Source organism: Meleagris gallopavo, chromosome 1 (genome assembly GCF_905368555.1).
Source record: "Meleagris gallopavo chromosome 1, MGAL_WU_HG_1.1, whole genome shotgun sequence".
In the NCBI taxonomy this organism is placed as follows: Eukaryota; Metazoa; Chordata; class Aves; order Galliformes; family Phasianidae; genus Meleagris; species Meleagris gallopavo.
The window spans coordinates 134973537-134993959 of record NC_139404.1 but is presented as its reverse complement, the minus strand read 5'-3'; the positions used below and the strand labels follow the sequence as shown (position 1 = coordinate 134993959).

The 20423-nt window shown below is 40.2% G+C and overlaps 1 protein-coding gene across 2 annotated transcripts in view; it reads left to right on the top strand.

Moving 5' to 3' along the window:
* Window positions 1-20423, top strand: part of TMEM255B (transmembrane protein 255B) — a 66739-nt gene that overhangs the window by 25261 nt on the left and 21055 nt on the right. Inside the window, exon 4 of one of the 2 annotated variants that reach the window (XM_085215072.1) lies at window positions 3401-3490. The exons of the other annotated variant lie outside the window; for it this stretch is intronic. Within the exon in view, the coding sequence (XP_085071198.1) occupies window positions 3401-3490 (90 nt within the window). The remainder of the gene's footprint in view (window positions 1-3400; window positions 3491-20423) is intronic. 2 annotated transcript variants of the gene reach the window in all.

Below are 20423 nucleotides of genomic sequence, written 5' to 3'. Positions count from 1 at the left end.
TCAGTTCCATGTCCAGGGGCTGGCCCTGGCACAGTTTCTTCAGCAGGCTTACTTGCACAGGACAGTGAATGAATGTGCTTTGTGTTTGCTGAAGGACAAGAGGTTATCCAATGCAGGTACATTTTTTGCAATAAAATACACACACCTCTTCTCAAAGAAGGTGGCATGTGAGGATTTAGCAGTCCAACCTTTCACTAGTTTGGCATTTTTGAGTGTTTTCGTATTTCTGTGACGTGACTGAAGGTAGCTATTCTTTGTTTAATAGCATGTGCAAAAGTGAAAATTCTAAGTGTTATTTTGTTCTCCCTTTTACTGAAACACATCTGGCCTTTGGTTTGGATTATTAGACCCACATAGGCCAGTTTTCACTGGTTAGTAACTGATTTCATGTTTCCTTTGTAAGTAATCATATAATTGAACTGTGTACATGGACCAAGAGCAAACGTTCCAGTAACCACAGGTGTAGAGAAGTTTGCACAGCAATATAACAGCAAGATCTAAACTGTTTCTTGAATAACTGCTAAAATAGATAATTATGAATAATGAATAGTTTTCCAGGCAAGGCATACTGCTGTTAAAAATGGAGATGTAATGATGAGATGGATCAGTTTTTTTTTTTTAAAGTGCTCCCCTATCTATCAACAAGATTCTCTGTATAGAAATGAAGAGTGCTGCTTTTCTTTCTTGACATAGAGAGGCTTAGTAAACTCACAGCTCCAGCAATCACCCACCACTCAAGAAAATTAGCTTTTGAATTTACAGCAGCTCTCCATTTGGCTGTCTCGGCTGCATTTTTGAAAAGAAATTCAATTTATAATTTGTTTATGTGTTTATTGCATTCTCAGTAAGCAACAGAAGGCTTGAGGAAGAATATAAATCTGTTCAACTCTTTGAAAGGGTGGATAACAGCAGGACAAGGGCAAATTGTTTTAAATTGTTTTAAGTTGAGGGAGGGAAGATTTAGGTTGGATGTCAGGGGAAAGTTCTTTACAGAGAGAGTGGTGAGGTGCTGGAACAGGCTGTCCAGAGAGGTTGTGGATGCCCAATGCCTGGAGATGTTCAAGATTGGATGGGGCCCTGGCCAGCCTGGTCTAGTATTAAACATGGATGTTGGTGGCCCTGCATGTGGCAGGGGGGTTGGAGATTCATGATCCTTGAGGTGCCTCCCAACCCTGGCCATTCTGTGATTCTGTGTACTTCTTTTATCTATCTGAAACACATGGAAGTCAATTGAAGTCAGAAGTACCCCAGCTGAGTTGGAAGCACATTCTGCCACTACTGCTTTGTAATAAATATTGCTTCCGTCAATAAGTGAGCTTCTTAATTCCAGAGACCAATCACTGAAGTGGTTGCTGGCAGGCATGAATAAGAACCTGGCTGACAACCTCTGACTTTCATGCAGCTCCTTGAATGGAGAAACGCTCACCATGATGGAAGAGCACAAAGTCAATCCTACTACTGTAGATACTACAATTTACCATGCACTTTTTAATGTGATCTCTTATAGCTGTATGGTGGAACTGAAAGGTCAGCTTACTCTTATTAGGTGACTTAGGCTTTCTCATTGAATAAAAAATGTTGGTTTGGGGATAGTAAATCATCAAATAAGTTACTTATGTGTGAAATGAAAAGCCACTTGGAGGTCAATTTCCAGTACATTTATCGTGAACTCAGGCAGTGTGGAAATATCCAGCTAAGCCCACTAATTATTTGACTGACTTCTATGACCTGAAAAACAAGATAGGAATATCAGACAGTAATGACTTAATTTGGACTTTAAACACTGCTGCTTTTTCAGTCAAGTTCTGTAGTATGTTCCTGCCTCAGAGCCCATGAGTCTGCAGTGGTAATAATAGCTCTCTGCCAGAAGCCAGAGAGAGCCACAACCTTATTGATCTTATGAGTTTCACTCCAAGACCTTTAGATGGCTGGATATAAGGCATGTTCTGCCATGCTCAAGAGCCAAGGGATAGCAGAGGTTGAGAGGTGATGCGGTGGTTTCTCAGGGTTTCAGCCTTGCTACTGCAGGATGGAGCTGGCTGCAGGCAACGTGCAGCAGGTTCTTAACAGCCAGTGCAGTCAGCCTCAGGCACTTCTGTGTGCACATTTCTTCCCCATGCCAAGGATTCAGATCACAATACCTGTGATCACTCCATACCACCTGTGATTACAAACCATGATCTTGAGCAAACAAAAGAATAAAATGGTTTATCAGAAAGCATTCAGAAGCTGTGATATTTTTTAGCCTTCTGCTTTTAAGTAAGCTGTACTTTTTTGCTGATTTACTGAAAACTCCAACATCCAAATGTTAATATTGCTTTGACCTGTATGCTTAATATTATGGACTTCTATGGTTGTAATTTCTTATTTGCCCAATATGCATTTTCCTGAGAAAAACACCAGTGCCATGTCCCCTATTGGCACTGTTGAATTTATACTGCTTTTTGGCATAACACATGCAAAAGAGTCTTCTTTTTTTTTTTTTTTTTTGCGAGGTCTTGTGGTATGTTACAGGGTCTAGGCGTGCAAAAACAGTACTTAGGTAATTCAGATAAGTGTTTTGTACATGCTCTTAACACTCAGGCTAGAGCCATGCTAAGGACATCCATAGCTGCTGAAGTACTTTCAAGCCGTTTGTGTTGACCTGCAATGAATTTTGGACTTGAGAGCCTGAAGTTTTAATGGGAAAACACCTGTTGAGGCACTAACAGATCACATATCTATTGGCTGTTGGTAAAGGAGTGGTCAAGTGTTAAGTCATCTAGAGTCCTGTTGGTAAAGGATTAATAACACTTCATGAACAAAGTTGGCTGGCTAATAAGGACAGAGCAGTGTTTGTGCTGTAGTTGTGGCACAGGGCGAAGCTTTGCTGGGCTGGGCTGTGCCATGCTGTGCCAACACTGAAAATGAGGGATAGGCTGAGAGGCACAGCCCTTCTGGAGATGCTAGTTCTAGGAGTCCGAGTTGCATAACAAAGCCAGCTGTGGTTTTGTTGTGGCATTGTACACTATGTTCACACACTAGGTATGAACTTCTTATAATGCCTTTATCAGTGCATGTGAATTGCTACCACTCTAGAGACTGATGTGAACAAGAACACTGCTTTTTGCTGTGCTCCTTGCAGATACTGCTGCTATTTTATTAAATGAGTTAATTTAGAAGAAATCTGTGCTGAATCTAATAACTCTTAACAGCTGAGCTAGTTTTCTTAGTTTTAAACTTATTTGTCAACTCAGCATTAAGAATTTCTGCTTTTTTTTTTTACTCTATGATTGGCAGTCAACCACATAAATATGAAGTTACAGCAGGCAAAAAAGTCATCTAAAATACTAGAAAAAATAGTAAAATGTTATACTTAATTATACTGAAAACATTTCTTATTCTGTTTTTCTCTTCTCAGTTAGTAGCCTCCATCGTGTTTATCAGCTTTGGCGTGGTAGCAGCATTCTGTTGTGCAATAGTTGATGGAGTGTTTGCAGCACGGCATATAGTAAGTATAGTGATTTTCTGTCCTCTTTCATTTTTGATGACTTATGTTTTTTCTAGCAGGAAAACATTTTGTTTTGGCTTATATCCAGCAGCATATTATTTCTTGATAATTCTCTTTGTTGGAGAAATATCTTTTGGCAAAAAAACAGGAAAGCCCACCACACCAATGTCTAGAGATGGTGCCAACTATTTATTCATTTCTCAGAGAGGTCCAAACACTGAGGTGCTGTAAAATGATGTAATGATAGATGTAATAAAATGCATACCTTTTTGCAAATGGAAGATGCTTCAATCATCACCAGCTTCTGTTTCCTTTTGCACGCAGTATTTGTGAGCATGGTCAGAATTTGGAAAGCACCAAATGGGAACCAGAAGTCCCCTTGGAAGTCTTAGTATGAAAGTAGATTGTGGCAGCACAAAGGGAACATTCTGTGGGAGTACAGGCAGCAGAGGATGTGGCAGGCTTTTGTTGGAGTTGCAAATGATCCAAACTTCATCATCTGCCTGCCACCAAAGGTTGGGTCCTTTACCCAGAGTGACTAATATTTCCAGTATGTCTTCCAAACCCAGTCCGTCTTCTTTGTAATCATGTTTCATGCTAAACAAACCCTGTAAGATTCTTACATGACTTGTTTTTGCTTGGATATGCATGGCCATTCTACTGGATGACTCCTGGTATAACTTTGTCTCTGATTAGGACAAAAGTGTAAACCCACAGAGCTTTTCATGGGAGATACTTAGAAGATGAAGGGAACAGATTCCTATTCAGAGTTTCTGCTGACAAAAGTCCAGTTGCTGTGCCCCAGAAAACTCCTAATTTCCCAGAAATCAGACTTATTTTTGTCCTGCTTTGATGTGGTCATTAGAAGATGTTTGGATTTTGTTTGTACAGTAAGGGAAACTTCAACAACTTGGTATTTTTTGAAAAAAAAAACAAACCTGAATCTCATGCTTCCTGAGGGGATAGGTTGTTCTCCTTCGATCACTGTTGGCTCATAATGCCATAGGTTACCTCAGACTCTTAACAGGATAAGATAAGCTCCTATTCAGCATCACTTTGCCATTTTTAGTGACTTGCTTGGGTTTACTTGTATTTCTATCAGATTTTGTGTGGTAGCTTCTTAATCTTCCCTGCCCATTAAGTAGGGTTTTCAGAAGTACATACCATTCTTAACACAAACATAACTTAACTGGTAGTCAGTCTTATTTATAGGATAGCACAATCTACACTGAGAGCAAAGGGAAAGCCATGTTAACAGTTCTGCCTGCCACCAGCCTGAGAGTCAGGGTGGTATGGCAAGCCCTGCGTTCTCCCTGCCATATGCAGCCAGTTTGCTGACACTGCAGCCAATTAGCTCTTACCACAGTGATACCATTAAGTAGCCACAACCACACACTGCTGAGGTTACACATGCTCTCACCTTCTTGGTGGTGAGTTCTTGTGTCGGAAGCCAGTGAATCTCAAACAGAGATGAACATCAGCCCTTTTCATTTTTCTAGGCACTCTTTTAGTCAGTTTTCACCCTTCTGGCCTTAAGTTTCTTTCACAAATGTTACTTAACTATTCTAGAAATAGCATTACTTCCTAATTAAATGAAGCATCAGTATCATACTTGAATATTATCATGTCCTTCTATCTGAAGAAACAGAATATCTTATGTAATACCTAGAGGTTGTATTCGTCTCCTCTTTATTGGAGCATCAATAGCTGTATGGCATCTCTTTCTTTTATGTCATGCTCCTGAAGTGTCATTGTGGACTAAAAGCGATTCAGTTCACTGCAATGCTTTCCAGGGAGAGTATGGGCTAGAGAGTCATTACAGCGGAGCATGAAGGCACAAGGTCATACCACTGGCCAACAAGAAGGCATCTTGCAGTCCTACGAGTTGTTCTGCATCCGCTTAATTCAGTAAGTGGGCAGTTATATCATCTGTGAAGGGCTGGAGACTAGAATGGGCTGCTCACCACCCAGGAATTCCTCAGTGTACTGGATACGTACAATCCAATGACAAGGAGCTGATGGTGTCATAGCATGACATGCTTCATAGAAATCTATTTCCATCTGTTTACATTTGTTTCCAAATGTTTACATTTGATCTGACTCTGCTGATCTCCTTCACGTTTTATAGAATGAAGAAATAACTAGTAGTACCAGTTAGCTGGAAAACTAATTTGTGTGTCGATATCCTTCTCATTTCATCTTGTTCTGCACCTCTGTCTAATAAGAAGCTTAATAGGACTCCATGAAACAACAATATACATCACCTCATTTTTCTGACTAACAGACCAGGAGAAATCTAAGGATGTTGGTGCAGATACCCTCACAGTCTGATCTGTGGAAAGACGAGGCTTTATCAAGAGAAGGTATGTCATGCAGGCTACTGTGTCATTGCTGCTACATTACCTTCCCTCTGCTTTGCAGCTCCTCTTCTTCAGGAAGAGCACTTGCAACTCATTAAGTTCTGCCACAGACTGATACCAGCAGTTTTCAGAACTGTCCTATACTAGCTTCTTTGGCCACTGCCTTTGGTGTACTTGCTGGAAAATGAAAATAAAATGTCCCCTGTTCAAGGAAAGGAAAGGACAAACTGCTGGCATGTCAGAGCAGATGCCTGGGCCTACATTAAAACCAAGAAGTATTCACATGGAGAACATGTGCAGTGCTCACTTTTCTGTCTCCAGTATTGGGGTGCTGATATCAGGGCTCCAAGTTCCTTTTCTCCTGGGGGAAGAAGTGCTAGCTGAAGCCAGGCTGGCTTCAGACATCAACGAGTACAACATCCTCCTTCACATCAGTTTGGAATGAGGACTGTCTGCTGTTTATCACTTTATTTTTAACTTCATTTGAGTTACAAGGGATGCTAAGATGACAAATAATGATATTAGAGATTTTTCTCAGCGTGTGCCTGCTGTCAAATGGAGACTATTACTGTTGCTTGTTTTTTTTGCTTCTCTTGTAACAGTGTGCATGGAATAAGAAAATGTTTTTTTCCGTTTCATTTATTGTCTTTTCAAGAGGGCATAAAATTGACAAAAATTCTTCCTGGAAAGGAATATATTTCAGAAAAGAGATGTTTAAATTATTTAAGACTCAGATGAAAACACTTTGCTTAATAGAAAGGTCTGGAACACAGCACTTACAAAATTTAAAAATGGAAGGAAAAGTAGCTCGATTTTTAAAGCATTAGCTTATTTAAAAAGAGTAATGCAGATGCAATTTATTATATAATTTCACCCTTCAGCTTTACCCTTAAAAAAAAAAAAAGCCGGAAGCAAATGGAGAAAATCAAAATTAGAATTAATGTACAGTGATGTTATTTCAGAAAGATATGGTGGTCACAGGACTCCATTATCTTTGATAGTTTTGCTTGAGACATTTTGTTATTGAGCAACAGCTAATATGGATGACTCAGCAACTTCGTGTAACCAGGAGATCCCATCTCCCACCTCACATGCACCTTCTCTGCTGTATCCACTGCCTTCCTACAGTGACTGCAAGCCTTGACAACTGCTACATGATCCTTAACTTTGCTGTTATCCCCTCAGGCAGATACTAAAATAGCCAACAGCAAGAAATTAAGAAGTGAGGAAATTGTCTCCAAGAGCTTCCTGAGGAGGTCAGGTAGATGAAGAGAAGGGTAGCAAAGCCACAGGCAAGCAAGTTGTAGAGACAAATGCTTTTTTTTTTTTTTTTTTTTTTTTTTTTTTTTTTTACACACATAGTTGGAAATCAAGGAATATCAATAATGCCACATGTCTAAGTTTTATTTTTCCTGAAGCATGAGATAAAAAGAAACTCTTGTGTGCCTGAAAGCTCTAGGAGAAACTAGGAACTTAGGAAGGATAAGTCCTCTCTGCTTGACTATTAAAAGCTGCTTTTTGATCTTGCTCAATGGAATCACAGAATCACAGAATCACAGGGGTTGGAAGGGACCTCCAGAGATCATCGAGTCCAACCCCCCTGCCAAAGCAGGTTCCCTACACCAGGTCGCACAAGTAGGTGTCCAGGCGGGTCTTGAATATCTCCAGAGAAGGAGACTCCACAACCTCCCTGTTCCAGTGCTCCGTTACCCTCACTGTAAAGAAGTTCTTGTGCACATTTGTGTGGAACTTCCTATGCTGCAGTTTCTGGCCATTTCTCCTTGTTCTGTCTCCACCCACTACAGAAAACAGTCTGGCCTTGTCACTCTGCCCCCCACACCTTAGATATTTATAGACTTGGAATTTGTAGACCGCATCATCATAGATGTATTCAGGGAGATTCACTAAAAACAGCAGCAGAGATGAAGACCTCGAGATACCACCATCAGGAAAAACATATATACCAGTGAAACTGCACCTTGGAACTGTTGTCATTATCTTTTCTCTAGACACTTTAATTTTATCTTCTGAATATCAATATCAATTTTTCAGGTAGTTCAGTATAGCAACAAATATCTGCCGAAGGTTTTTCTTCCTCTCAGAATCACAGAACTGTAGGGCTGGAAGGGACCTCTAGAGATCATCTAGTTCAACCCCCCTGCCAAAGTAGGCTGCCTACAGTAAACTGCAGAGGTAGGCATTCAGGTGGGTCTTGAACATCACCAGAGAAGGAGACTTCACAACCTCTCTGCTCCCATCACTCTCTGTCGTCAAGAAGTTCTTACACACATTTGTGTGGAACTTCCTCACACGCCGCTGAAAAGGGTCTGGCCTCTTCCCTTTCCCACACCTTAGATATTTATAGACATTGATCAGATCCCCTCTGAGTCTTTTCTCACGGCTGAACAGACCCAGGTTGCTCAGTCTTTCCTCATAAGGGAGATGCTCCAGGCCCTTCACTATCTTTGTGGCCCTCCACTGGACTCCTTCTGGGAGGTCCCTGTCTTTTTTGTACCCGGGAGCCCAGAACTAGACACAGTACACCAGGTGAGGCCTCACCAGGGCGGAGTAGAGGGGGAGGATCATCTCCCTTTACCTGTTGGCCATGCTTTTTTTAAAGCACCCCAGGATGCCATTGGCATTCTTGGCCACTAGGGCACACTGCTGGTTCATGGCCAACCTGTCGTCCATCAGGACACCCGGGTCCCTCTCTGCAGAGCTCCTCTCCAGCAGGTCACCTGTACTGGTGGATGCGGTTATTCCTCCCTAGATGCAAGACTCTACACTTGCTTTTGTTAAACTTCATCAGGTTCCTCTCTGACCAACTCTCCAGCCTGTCCAGGTCTTGGTGAATGGCAGCGCAGCCTTCTGATATGTCAGCCATTCCTCCCAGATTCATATCATCAGCAAGTGTTTTCTCCTAAAATATGTCTTCATCCTGTCCTGATACATCCTGTCCTGCAGCCTTCTCATCATCTAGTAGCCCTCTATTGGTCGTAACTGCAATTTGTGCATGTGTTTTTTTTTTTAAATTGGGCAGGGAATAGAATTGGACACCATACTTGGATGTGGCCTTATGAGCATCTGTCCAAAAGTAATTAACCACTTCCTCCAGCCTACCAGTGATGTTTTTGCTAATGTAGTCTAACATACAGTCGGCCATAAATGCTATGAGGTCTCCCTTGCCAACATATGTCCAATTTGTCTGCAAACTTCTCAGGGGCTGTTTTGCCAAACTGCTGAGTAGCCAGCCTGAACTGTTGCCTGGGTTTATTCCAGCTCTGATGTGGTATTTTACACTGATAGAATGTCGTCAAGGATTTTAGCTTCAGGTTCAGCTGTGTTTAAAGGTGCATTAGATTTATCTTCTAAATTTCTGTCACCAACAGAAAGAAGAAAAGATGCTTAGATGCTCCAGCTTGCATTTCATTACCATTTTTGGCTTTAAGTCTGAACTGGGACAAATTTTCTCTGTTTATAAAGCTTCAGTCTTTGATAATGACCCTTATGTACCTATAGTTAATATTTGCTACATTCTCTTAGCTGAAGTTCTGATCTAATACGGTTTGTATTTAGGCATGAACGGCTTTAATAGGAAGTGATTTTCAATAGTGTGATTTTTTTTTTCCCCCAAGAGTCTGATTTTTATGTGGTACAACGAAGAGACAGCATAAACTGACAGCTTGGAACTGCTGCACATATGCATTGTCCTGTCCCCTTGTTATTGGAGCTAGATTCCTCTGCCAAAGAGAACTGTAAGGTCTAATAAAAACCTTGAACAATGACTGTATTGCTAAGGCGTCTTAGAAGTACTTCCAAGGTATTCCTCAGAAATTACTCATTATTTCAGGGGCCTTGTGCAGCAGTGGAAGGTGATGATAGTGCCTTCTACTAGGATACGAGCATACTTCTAAAGATATTTGTCAAGATTTTATTAAAAAGCAATACAGAAAAAAAGTGGCTCATCCTTTCCAAAGGCTGGTAAAGGGCACAATCTGTGAATAGAGATGCTGCTCCCTCAGCTGCTAACCTTTAATTAAGAGTGAGGAAAGGTGGACCCAAGGTCACTCCTTCCAGTAGCTTACCTGAGTTCCCTGCATTAGCCACTCCTTCTCACCTGATGCTCAGTCATTGGTTCGGGCCATAACTTAGCAATTCCCATACAGGCCTTCTAACATCAGCCTCCGTATTTCTTATCTGGGTGGGTTGGTACACATCTTTGAAAGAACATTTAGGAAGTGTAATGGATAGTGACTCCTCAAAAGATGATAAGTTTCTTATGACAAATTGGCACCATAATCAGATGCACTTCAGGTCAGTTCTTATAGGTAGTCACTAACATAGTACAACTTAATTAGCAGAAATTTGAGGAATCACTTGATAAGGCACCATGTTAGAAATGAAGCCTGAAGTGGGCTGTTTGCGGGGAAATCAAGTAATAGCAAAGAAAAACATCTTGATATGTTGTTTTATGATTCCAGGACTCAATTTTTATTGAGATAGACCTAGAATCGATTCAAGAATTCAATAAACAAGAAACTGAGAAAGCTTTGGAAAGTGGAAAGTTGGGAAAACTGGTCCAGAGAGAATATCAGTGGGGATTTGGTGAATTTTGCTGGAAAACACAAAATGGGTTTGAGGGTTCTTTTTTGTCGTTGTTAGTAGTGTTTGTTTTTGTTTGTTTTTGTTTTTAGATCTGGGGCCTTTTTTATTCTTGCTTCAGGTTTCCCTGGATCACAGCAGTGAAGTGATAGAGGATTAAGATAACATGCATAGGCTTTTCATAATGCAGGATATAGAATTCTGTTAACCATTGTAGAGCCAGTGTGATGAAAGTGTTATGTGTGATGAAAGTGGCTTGGAAATAATATATTGTATTTACACATTATAAGTAATCTTGTCTGGCTGAAGTATTTTGATGTGACTGCATTTATACAGAAGAGGAACTCCGAGGTACCTCAGGCATGACGTCACTCATTTCAAGCAAAAGTTCAAATTTCCATCTTGACTAGAAACCAAGCTAGCATGAGTTCTTGATTTACAACAGCAGATTCTTACAAGCTGTTCTCAACACTTCAAATGTGCTGGAATTGGAACAGAAAAAGAGAGGCAGACTCCAGTCTTGGGCTCCCTTCTTACACTCTTTCTGACTTGGTCTATGTGCCAGTTTTACATTTATCATAGGTATCATTCTTTTCCACTGAAGTTATCAAAACTCATGCAGTTATTTGAGGAATAGGTGTATAAAGGAGAGTGCTGTAGAAAGGCAGAGTTGCTCTTCGGCTATGAAATCTACAATGCACATCAAACCAGGTAGTGCTAAAATGTCCCTTGGATTCCCCTCTCCTTCTTCAAAGCATCATGCTTTTCTCTTCACTGTCACACTTATTCCCTTTCATTTTTTGCTGATCTGGCTTCTTCCTCTTAATAGGGGTTAGTTAAATTGAAGCATATCATGATAGCACACAGCCTTGAATCTGCATTTGAACCAGAGGAGGCTAAAATACATAACCCTAACACAAGATCTTTAGTAAAGTGATTTAAGTGCAGCTGAGATCAGTTGACTGCTGAAGCATATCAGCTGAGTAACTACATATAGATTTAAGGGTTTAGAAATTAAACTTGAGATATGTCTTCTCCTTATGGGTGTTAATACAAAATACTATTTAGTAAGAGTGACATTCTGTTAACTTACTTTCTAGGAAGCTTAGAGACCTAAGGATGAGAAAATGGAGTCTTTCATCTGAGTGACACTAATGTAAATTAGCTGCCATACTAACTAATAGCAATATGGCAGCCCCCATCTAGTGGAGAAAAATCTACACTATACAACTGCAGCCCCTGCAAAAAGGAGTGTTCAGCTGGGTGTGGATTTGACTTTCTTCAGCTTGTTCAAAGGATGTAGATCAGGCTTCGCATTGTAACTCTCTCTTCTGGCTGAAATACTGCAAATACCAAATACAGCACTTTTTCCTTTTTCCTTGGTGCACTGGACTCAGGCAGTTTTGATCCCTCTGCTTGGAATTTGTTGGCTGTCTCAGCACATCTCTGTGGCTCAGCGTGAGCAGCCTGGAACTGCTGAGCTCCAGCTGTGGGGTTTGGACACATACATGTTGCTGCTGGCCAACATGCTCTCTCTGGCTTTTGCACTACAGCCGCCACATAACTAGATAAGGGAGATGAGCATTGCTTTTTTTTTTTTCCTCACAGAAAACATGTCTAAAATAGTGTTGTATGGGATTTTATGACTTTGGGCTGAGTCACCATGGCCATGAAGGAGTGACAGTGAGACTAGATAGCCTGGGTCACCATGGCCATGAAGGAGTGACAGTGAGACTAGATAGCCTGGATGCTCCCTTCAGGTGCAGTAAGTAGACTGTATATTGCCAAGCCACTGCATCACACATATCACACTTCTATCACACAGGCTCTACAATGGAGCTGGTGATTTCTGCTTCAAATCCAGAAGCCCAGGCAAAGGTGCCCACACAGCAAACTGCTCATCTCCTGCTGCTTCCTAAGGCTTTGGACAGAGCAAACAGATGCTGTATATGTGCTCTCAAAAATTGATGGCACCATCTGGTGGATGTACAGGCAATGGCTGAGAATGTCTGTTCTTTTCCCATTTTAAAGTATTTTGTGCAGATTGCAGAAACTTGGTCAAGAATTGCAATACAAGTGCCCAGCAGCTTCACAGCATTTATTAAGTGTGGCTTCATAAATTCATGGTTTGTAAAACAATTTACCTGTGTGCCCCAGAACCTTTCACACTTCAACCCACGCTCTGCCAATCTTTTAAAAATCATCTATTGTTCTGAAGAAGTCTGCTGGCCTTTCATTTAAAGAAAAAATAAACATCTGTATTTCATGTCTAAAAAAACTTGTTACCCTGAAAACTGGTGGTAGAATTTTCAACTTGAAGAATAACTAATTTCTTAAGTCAGTTAGCTTCTCTGGAGAAAGCATTTTATATTCTTTGCTACATGAAGCCAAATTACAGCTAATTACTTTTAATTCCATTTCCATCCTGTATGACTCATTAATATAATAACATTGTGTAGCATAGACTATGAAGGTGTTTTTTGTTCTTTTTTCTTTAGTTCAGTGAGCTCTAATCATTTCTAACTGAAAACAAGGACTATTCCAGTAATAATGATTAGGTTATTGGTCCACCAAGGTGAAAAGGGTTTTGTTGATAAAATTCTTCAATAAGAAGTGTCATAAGTTTGTATTCTGGGCATTTTGAAGTCAGTAGCCAACTATCACACAGTATTTACTACTATTAGACCTTGCATCTGACACTGAGATGGGAAGCACAGACTGTGTTCCTACAGTGCCAATTAATTACAGGAGGGAATTAATTTATTTTTTTTAATGGACTTAATCTAAAGATTGGAGACCCTTGCATCCAGACTAAGTCATTATTACAAGATTTTTCTTTTGTACTGCAAGATTCTATGACCACGCTTGTGTAATGATTATTTATGTTCATGCATCCAAATTTGATTGAATATACTTTAAGCCAAAGGATGAATACTCTTCTTTACACACCACAATCCAGATGGTAGAGCTCCTTGTGCTGGATAGACCTCCAGCCTAATTTGAAGAGCCCTAGAATGAGTTTACAGGTATCTAGAGATGTCAATATGTCAGATGCTTCCAGCCATTTTAGGCCACTGAAGCTCTGCGTTGCTGTCTGCTTTGACATGCTTTTGACAAGCAAAATCACCTTTTTTTTAGGTAAAGATCTCCCCCACAGCAACCACAGTTACATCAGTGCTCAGAAGCTCTTTTGTGGGTCGAAGAAGGGTTTTGGGGATGCCTTTTTATCTTGTGAATACCTTCAGTTGAAATGGAAAGAATAGAGAAAAAACATCTTAGCTCTAGGTTACAACCACTAGAAAAGTGAAAAGCAGCAGATATAAGGAGGAATTAAGCATAAATTTAGTAAATGAAGATGAATGTAGCTAACTGAGCTAACACAGTCCGTGAATTAGTGAACACTAGCGCCCACTTGCAAGAGGAAATTTACCTATAATTGTGGCTGTTTGTAAGGAATTAGCGTCCATGTCTGCTCTGTTGCTATGGAATAAACTCAAGCACCATATCCTTCTCTGGTGATTAGCATCTGCTTTCTCTCTGACCACCACTGCAAGCTCTCCTGAATACAAATCTCCACTTAAAGGTAACACTGGGCTGTATGGGTGTTAGTAGTGTGGATGGAACAGTTGGATTCAGGACTGAAAATGAGTTCCGGGATTTTATTTGGCAGTATATGTATAACCTGTATGACTACTGCTAGATTACTGAGTCTAGCTCTTGTATTTCTCTCTGCTTCACAACAAACATTATTAGCCTGGAAGGAGTTGGTCTTGGTATAATCAAAGGTTATCTAATAGTAGAGGGCTCTTTAGTCTTGCAGAAAAGCACAGGTACAGTGAGTTGAAGTCAATGCTAAACAAATTGAAACCATGAAGTGGACTCAGATTTGATGACAGTAAACTATAGGATCATCTTTGTCAAGGTTATGGATGGCTCTCCACCACTAACGTCTCCAAATCTCACATTACTTTTTACGTAATCTCATGAAACAGATCCAGAAGTTATGAACTTAACACAGAAGTCTTGAGGTGAAATTATTTAGCTTTGTTATTCAGAGGGTCATTCTAGAGCAGGGTATCAAAAGAAGGGCTCTGTGAACTGCTTGTATGGTCAGGTTAAATCTTATTACCAGAATGTGTTCCCTACTGGAAGTTGTTTCAGATTCACATATTGAAAATGTAGAAAACAGTTGGTCAGAATTTTTAATGCAGGTTTTCTGGAACTGAAATCTGTGAAGGAAATACAATCTTTAACATGACTATAACCGAAATATTCTCTCTACTAAAAACACCATTCCTCAGCTATCAGGTAACACACATGACAACCCCATGATGAATCTTTGGATGTGTCTAAGGGCTTGTCAGCAAAACTGTCATCTAGCTAATATTTTCTAGTCTAGAAGAAACAGAATTTATGCTGTATAAGGGGGTGTGGAAAAGCTTCAGAGTATTTTTCTAAATAATCTGTAGTCTGATGCTCCTTTTACTCTATTTTTTGGCCAGTTAAGTTCCATACATGCAGCCTGAATATATTGATATTACAGAAGACCTGTTAGGCTACTTAAATTTGATTGCCAGATATTTTTCAGTAAGAAAAGTAATTGCAGCCCCTTTCATGGAGAGCTTCTTCCAGTTTGCATAGTCTCTCATATTAGCAGAGGCAAAGCCTTCTGATTATACAGTTCCTTTTTCTTTTGTTTTTTACCTACAGTTCCTTCCAGATTTAGCTAAGTTGAATATTCTTAAAAATCACATTTTCTTCCCTGCTCTAACTTGTTATCCTGGGGGATAAGGATTGGCATTGTGTCAACCAAACACAAATATTTGAACCATTATGCAGCACACGTTATGTTTTGATGCCAAAGAGTGAATCTCTTGTCAACAGCAAAGAAAATGAGAGATTCTTGGTTTCTTTCCTAGCAGCATCTCTCTAGATTTACCATGTGCGCTCCATTTTTGCAACCTCTGGGACAGAGACAGGAAGAAAGCTGTCCTAGGCCTCCTGGCTCTTCTTCACAACAGTAGAGGATCAAAGCCTTCACAGTTGAGGCAAGGAAGGATTAGTTCAACCCCCAGGAGACACAGGCCTTGCTCCACTGGTTTCCCTCGTTGAGATCTAACAGCCCACACTGAGATCCCTCTTTAATTTCAGTAGTTTAGTCATTCGAGCTGCAGTAAGTGCAGAATTGTTTGAGTTTTGAGGTAAGAATTACTTGAAAGTGCAGTAAGGAACCTCTTACTGCAATTGCAATAGTGAGGGAGAAAGTCTGCTCTTTTACTTAAAATTTGAAGTTTCCATTTGGAGAAAATATTAAGGGAATAACACACAGTTGAGTATATGGAAGCAAATGACCAAGTGTCATTTCTGTTTAATTACACGATCCTGTCTCACAGTGAACGCAATGTCAGTATGCACCATGGTAGAATATTTAGTGCACTGGGATAATAGCATATCTGGCACTTCTAATTCCTTTGGCCTCAAAAATTAAATCATTTTCTTTTAGAGTTTTTTTTTCAGTGTAATTAGATGCAAACTACACTGACTGCTCTAGAGATATGGAGGGAGATCGTGCACATTCTGCACAAATAATTGTACTGTAACCATGGAGGGGATGTGAGCAGGATTTAGTCTGTATGTGAAATGGCACTGCTGTTGTAGTTTCCTTAGATCATAGTCTTCTGCATCTGTAAAGTGCTCTCTGTGTCTCGTAGACATTCAAGATCATCTAGCTCCAACCTCTGTGCTATAAGCAGGGACATCTCCCTCTAGACCAGGTTGCTCAAAGCCCCATCCAGGCTGGACTTGAATGCTTCCAGGAACCTCTTCCTTTCTGAAATGGGTTCAAGCATATGAAGGTGGGGAAAATCAGGATATCATTTAACATTTCACTAATTGTTTAGATCATCTTGATTTTGTAACTTCTGTCTTTCTATTCCTTCTGGAGCTTTCAGCTCATGGTCGTTTAGCCTCATCTTGCAATCTCCTCCATTTGGATAGACCATTTCAACCTAGTTCCTCCATATGATGTGATGAGTGCCAGGTGGGGTGACCTCCTCTAGAGAAATGAGAGTGAGTTTGATGACAAATTGCTGGGCATAAACAGCTACTTTGTGTATTTTCTGCTCAATATCCATAAAATATAAAAAATTCAGATAGAAGTTCATTAGTGCATTACTCGGATTATAGTGGGGTTATTTAGAGGTCCCTATCAGTGGTGTGTCATGCTCTGAAGATTAAAAGTAACAGTGTTTCCGCTGCAACTTTAAAACCTCAAGCATCTTATTTGAATGTATACATATTCAATATATACGCTGCTCAACTAGTGCATCTCACACAGACTCTTCCTTCTCTTTAAGGTAAAAAATTCCACAAGAGCATGATAAATGTGAAAAACCTGCATTTCAGTCAGCAAGTCGTTTAGTATTTCAGACGTTCAGCTTAGTGTTTTGCAAGATGACCCGCAGTAGTATTCTCAAAGATCTATATATTTTGTATGTATTTTACAAGCCTTAAGGCAAAGATTAGAAGAGTTGTTTCATACATTTGAACTATATTACCACAAACAAGATAAACAGTTTATGTATTCTTGTGGAAAAAGTTAATAACTCATGTGATGCAACATTATTTTAATCAAGACAGCAATCAGTTCACATTACAAACCTTATAATTGAGGTAATGTAATCAATGTAAGTAATCAGCTATAATAAGCAATTAAGTATCTAACTGTATCAAGCAATAACTAAAATTGTAGCCTTTAATAATATCAGTAATTCCATCATTAGAAACTTAGGTTTACCAGTGGCTCTTACACAAATTTTTCACTACATAAAATAGCTACTGAAGGTACCATTGGAAGGTCCACACCTCATCCTGAGAGACATTAGGGAATGAAACATTACTAAAGAAAAACAAGTCTTATTCTAGTGTCAGGCTTGGATTTAACACAGGTTTGATGCACTAAGGCAGAAGTAGTCTTTTTCCTTGGCATCTTGTGTGGCCTTAGCTCTCCAGTACAGCCAAAGCAACCACCTCTGATGACATACCATTTGCAGCACAGCAGCCGCTCAGGTGAGCAGCATCTCTCAGCAGCCCTGCTCACACCTCTGTGCTGCCTGCCACCACATATGCCTGCAGCAGCTGAAGGTTCTGGCCTGCTGAGCCTCCATGGAGATGTGCGGGAGTGGCAACTCTTGCTTCTTTAACTTGTTGTCCATGTGCTTGTGAAGACTGATGGACCTATCCTCTCATACTCATGCCAGGCAAAGTATAGCCAAAAGTCATTGGAAAAAAAACAACAAATAACTATTTGGAGAGGACTTAACCTTTCCTAACAGAATTTTATTCATATGGAACAGGCCTGTCTGTGCACATCATGTACCAATAGGTCAGCTCCTGCATGTGGAGGCCTTTTCCTTGGCTATAGTTGTAATACCAGTCCTGAAATATTTCCCAAATAAAGTGGGACAGAGGCAACCACTACGAAACAAAATGGAACAAAAAGGACACCAAGGAAGTGTAAAATGAGATAGATCCACGTATGTGTGTTTTCATCCTTGAGAGTATCTGACTGAAGGAGCAGGTCTGCTCAAGCCAATGTATCAAAGGCCTGGAGCCACAGCCTGGCACTCCTGTAAGATCAGTCCTGAAACAGAAGAAGGAGAAGAGAAGCCTGCATTGCCCTGTGGTGATGACAGGCAGCCCCAGCATACTGACCCTTCCAGAAAGGCTCCTTTCCCTGTGCTCCATCCTGCCCAGTGACTCCTGCTGTTGGACTCACATCCCTCCCCAAGCGCTCTCTGAAAAACAGAAGTTATGAAAATAATACCATTATAACATAAATTCCAGTGTAGCATATGAGGAATACTGTTTTAATAATTATCTGCAAACATTGTGTACCAAAGTTCAACTTCTCACAAATTAAAGGTGAGGCATTCGCGTAAGAACTTCTTTACGGTGAGGGTGACGGAGCACTGGAACAGGCTGCGCAGGGAGGTTGTGGAGTCTCCTTCTCTGGAGATATTCAAGTCTCGCCTGGACGCCTACCTGTGCGACCTGGTGTAGGGAACCTGCTTTGGCAGGGGGGTTGGTCTCGATGATCTCTAGAGGTCCCTTCCAACCCCTACAATTCTGTGATTCTGTGATTCTGTGGTCTACCAGGAGATCAAAGATTCTCTATCAAGCACAAGAGAAAATACAGATCTGTAAGAAGCTAACTGGTTTATAGTGGTTATTGTAATTAGTTTGTTTTCCATCAGCTGATATGTGCTCAGTATTTGGAATGGGAGAGTGTAGACAAAGAGAAGGAAATTATTTCTGCTCTTTTCTTAAAATAGTGAAGTTATGCAAGATAAGCTGGTTTCTGAAAACCTCTTCTACTCCAGAAATTGCAAACTGAAAGCTGAATTGCACGGTTAGCTACCAGTGAGTAAATGTTGAAAGGAACAATAAAAAAAAACAAAACACCTTGTTTCTGATTTCAGGACGTATAATTGTATGCTTCATGTGGGAGTTGCAAGTCTCAGGGGCACAAAGTAGTTATTTTTTTTTCTTGTGTACAGAACTTTCTTGCTGTGGTGTTGAGTATGTTAATGCATACCTTAAACTTAAATGTTCTTTAATGTCCTCCATGTCACAGCCTGTGGAGCCTATGGAACATGTTCATAACATTTAAAAAATATGCAAAAATTCCTTTGGGAATGCATTGAAGGTCTGAGAAACAGTTCTTAACCAGAGAGATATAGAAATGACAAAAGATCTGTAATATTACCTCTCATTACTTGTACAGGGTGGCAGCTAATCTACTGCAGTTCAGATCCCAAGACCGTGATCCACTCTGTTTGCTTTCCCAGATTGCTATTATGTTGGCACCTTGTTTAATGAGATTCTTTGAAGACTCTTGTCTGTATGCTCCTATGTGTGCCTCATGCCTTCAGCTACAGAGTCAGTGAGAGGCAGTTACCTATGCTTCATAGAATCAGTAAGGTTGGAAAAGGCCATGAAGACCATCTGGTCCAACCACCAGCCCATTACTACCATGCCCACTAAACGATGTCACCCTTTCATCTGTCTCTCTAGAAAAGCATAAAAGCTGGTTGCCAAGAATACCTCTTTGTTCATACCTGTATGTCTGCTTTCATAAAGTTCACAGAGAGCCTGATTTTGAAAGGAGTGATAATCTCTGGAACACTGAGCTGCTGGCACAAGGCTGAGCTGGTGCTGAAGAATTATGCTTCAGTTTGCTCTCAGGATTAAACTTGAAAAATCTTGGCAGCTCATCAGATATTCGTTGCCATCTATGCTGTAGATAAAAAGGACCTACAAAAATGTAATAGAGAAAAACAAGTAGAAAATAAAACACTTGAAGTTAATGAGCCACTAAAAACATTAGTCTGATTTTAGACTGCTCAGTTTTATTTATATTAATCTTTCAGTTGTGTCTGGACCTGTTTTCTGGTCCCCAGGGCAACTGGTGTGGAAAAGCTCAAGTCATTGCTGTTACGTCTCTTAGAGTGACAAACAGAGTGGCAATGTCCAAATTGCTTATTGGGAATGGTTGTTGGCCCACACTATTTCAAACCAGGCACCAAAGTTATTTTGGAAGAGTAACAGCTTGCCCAAGCCAAAGCTATCACAGGCACAATTCTAACAACCTAATGGGCTGGATAATCAAGTTTCAGGCCTGGGAATGATTCCTGGCATTCTTTAATGTACACTTCTATTGATGTAGCCAGGGAAGCTAACACTAAATAAATACTGCAATTGGAAAAAAATAGCCCTCACTATATAATTATTTCAGTAAATTATTGAGAAAATTATGTTTTATGTCTGTAAAATGTGGCATAGATTTCAGTCAATACCATTTACCCTACATCTCCATTTTCAGAAAGCAGCCTATATGTAAAGGAGGTGGAATTTTCCCTGTGTTATCCAAAATACGTGCTCTCCAAGGAAAAAAAAACAGAAGTAGAAAA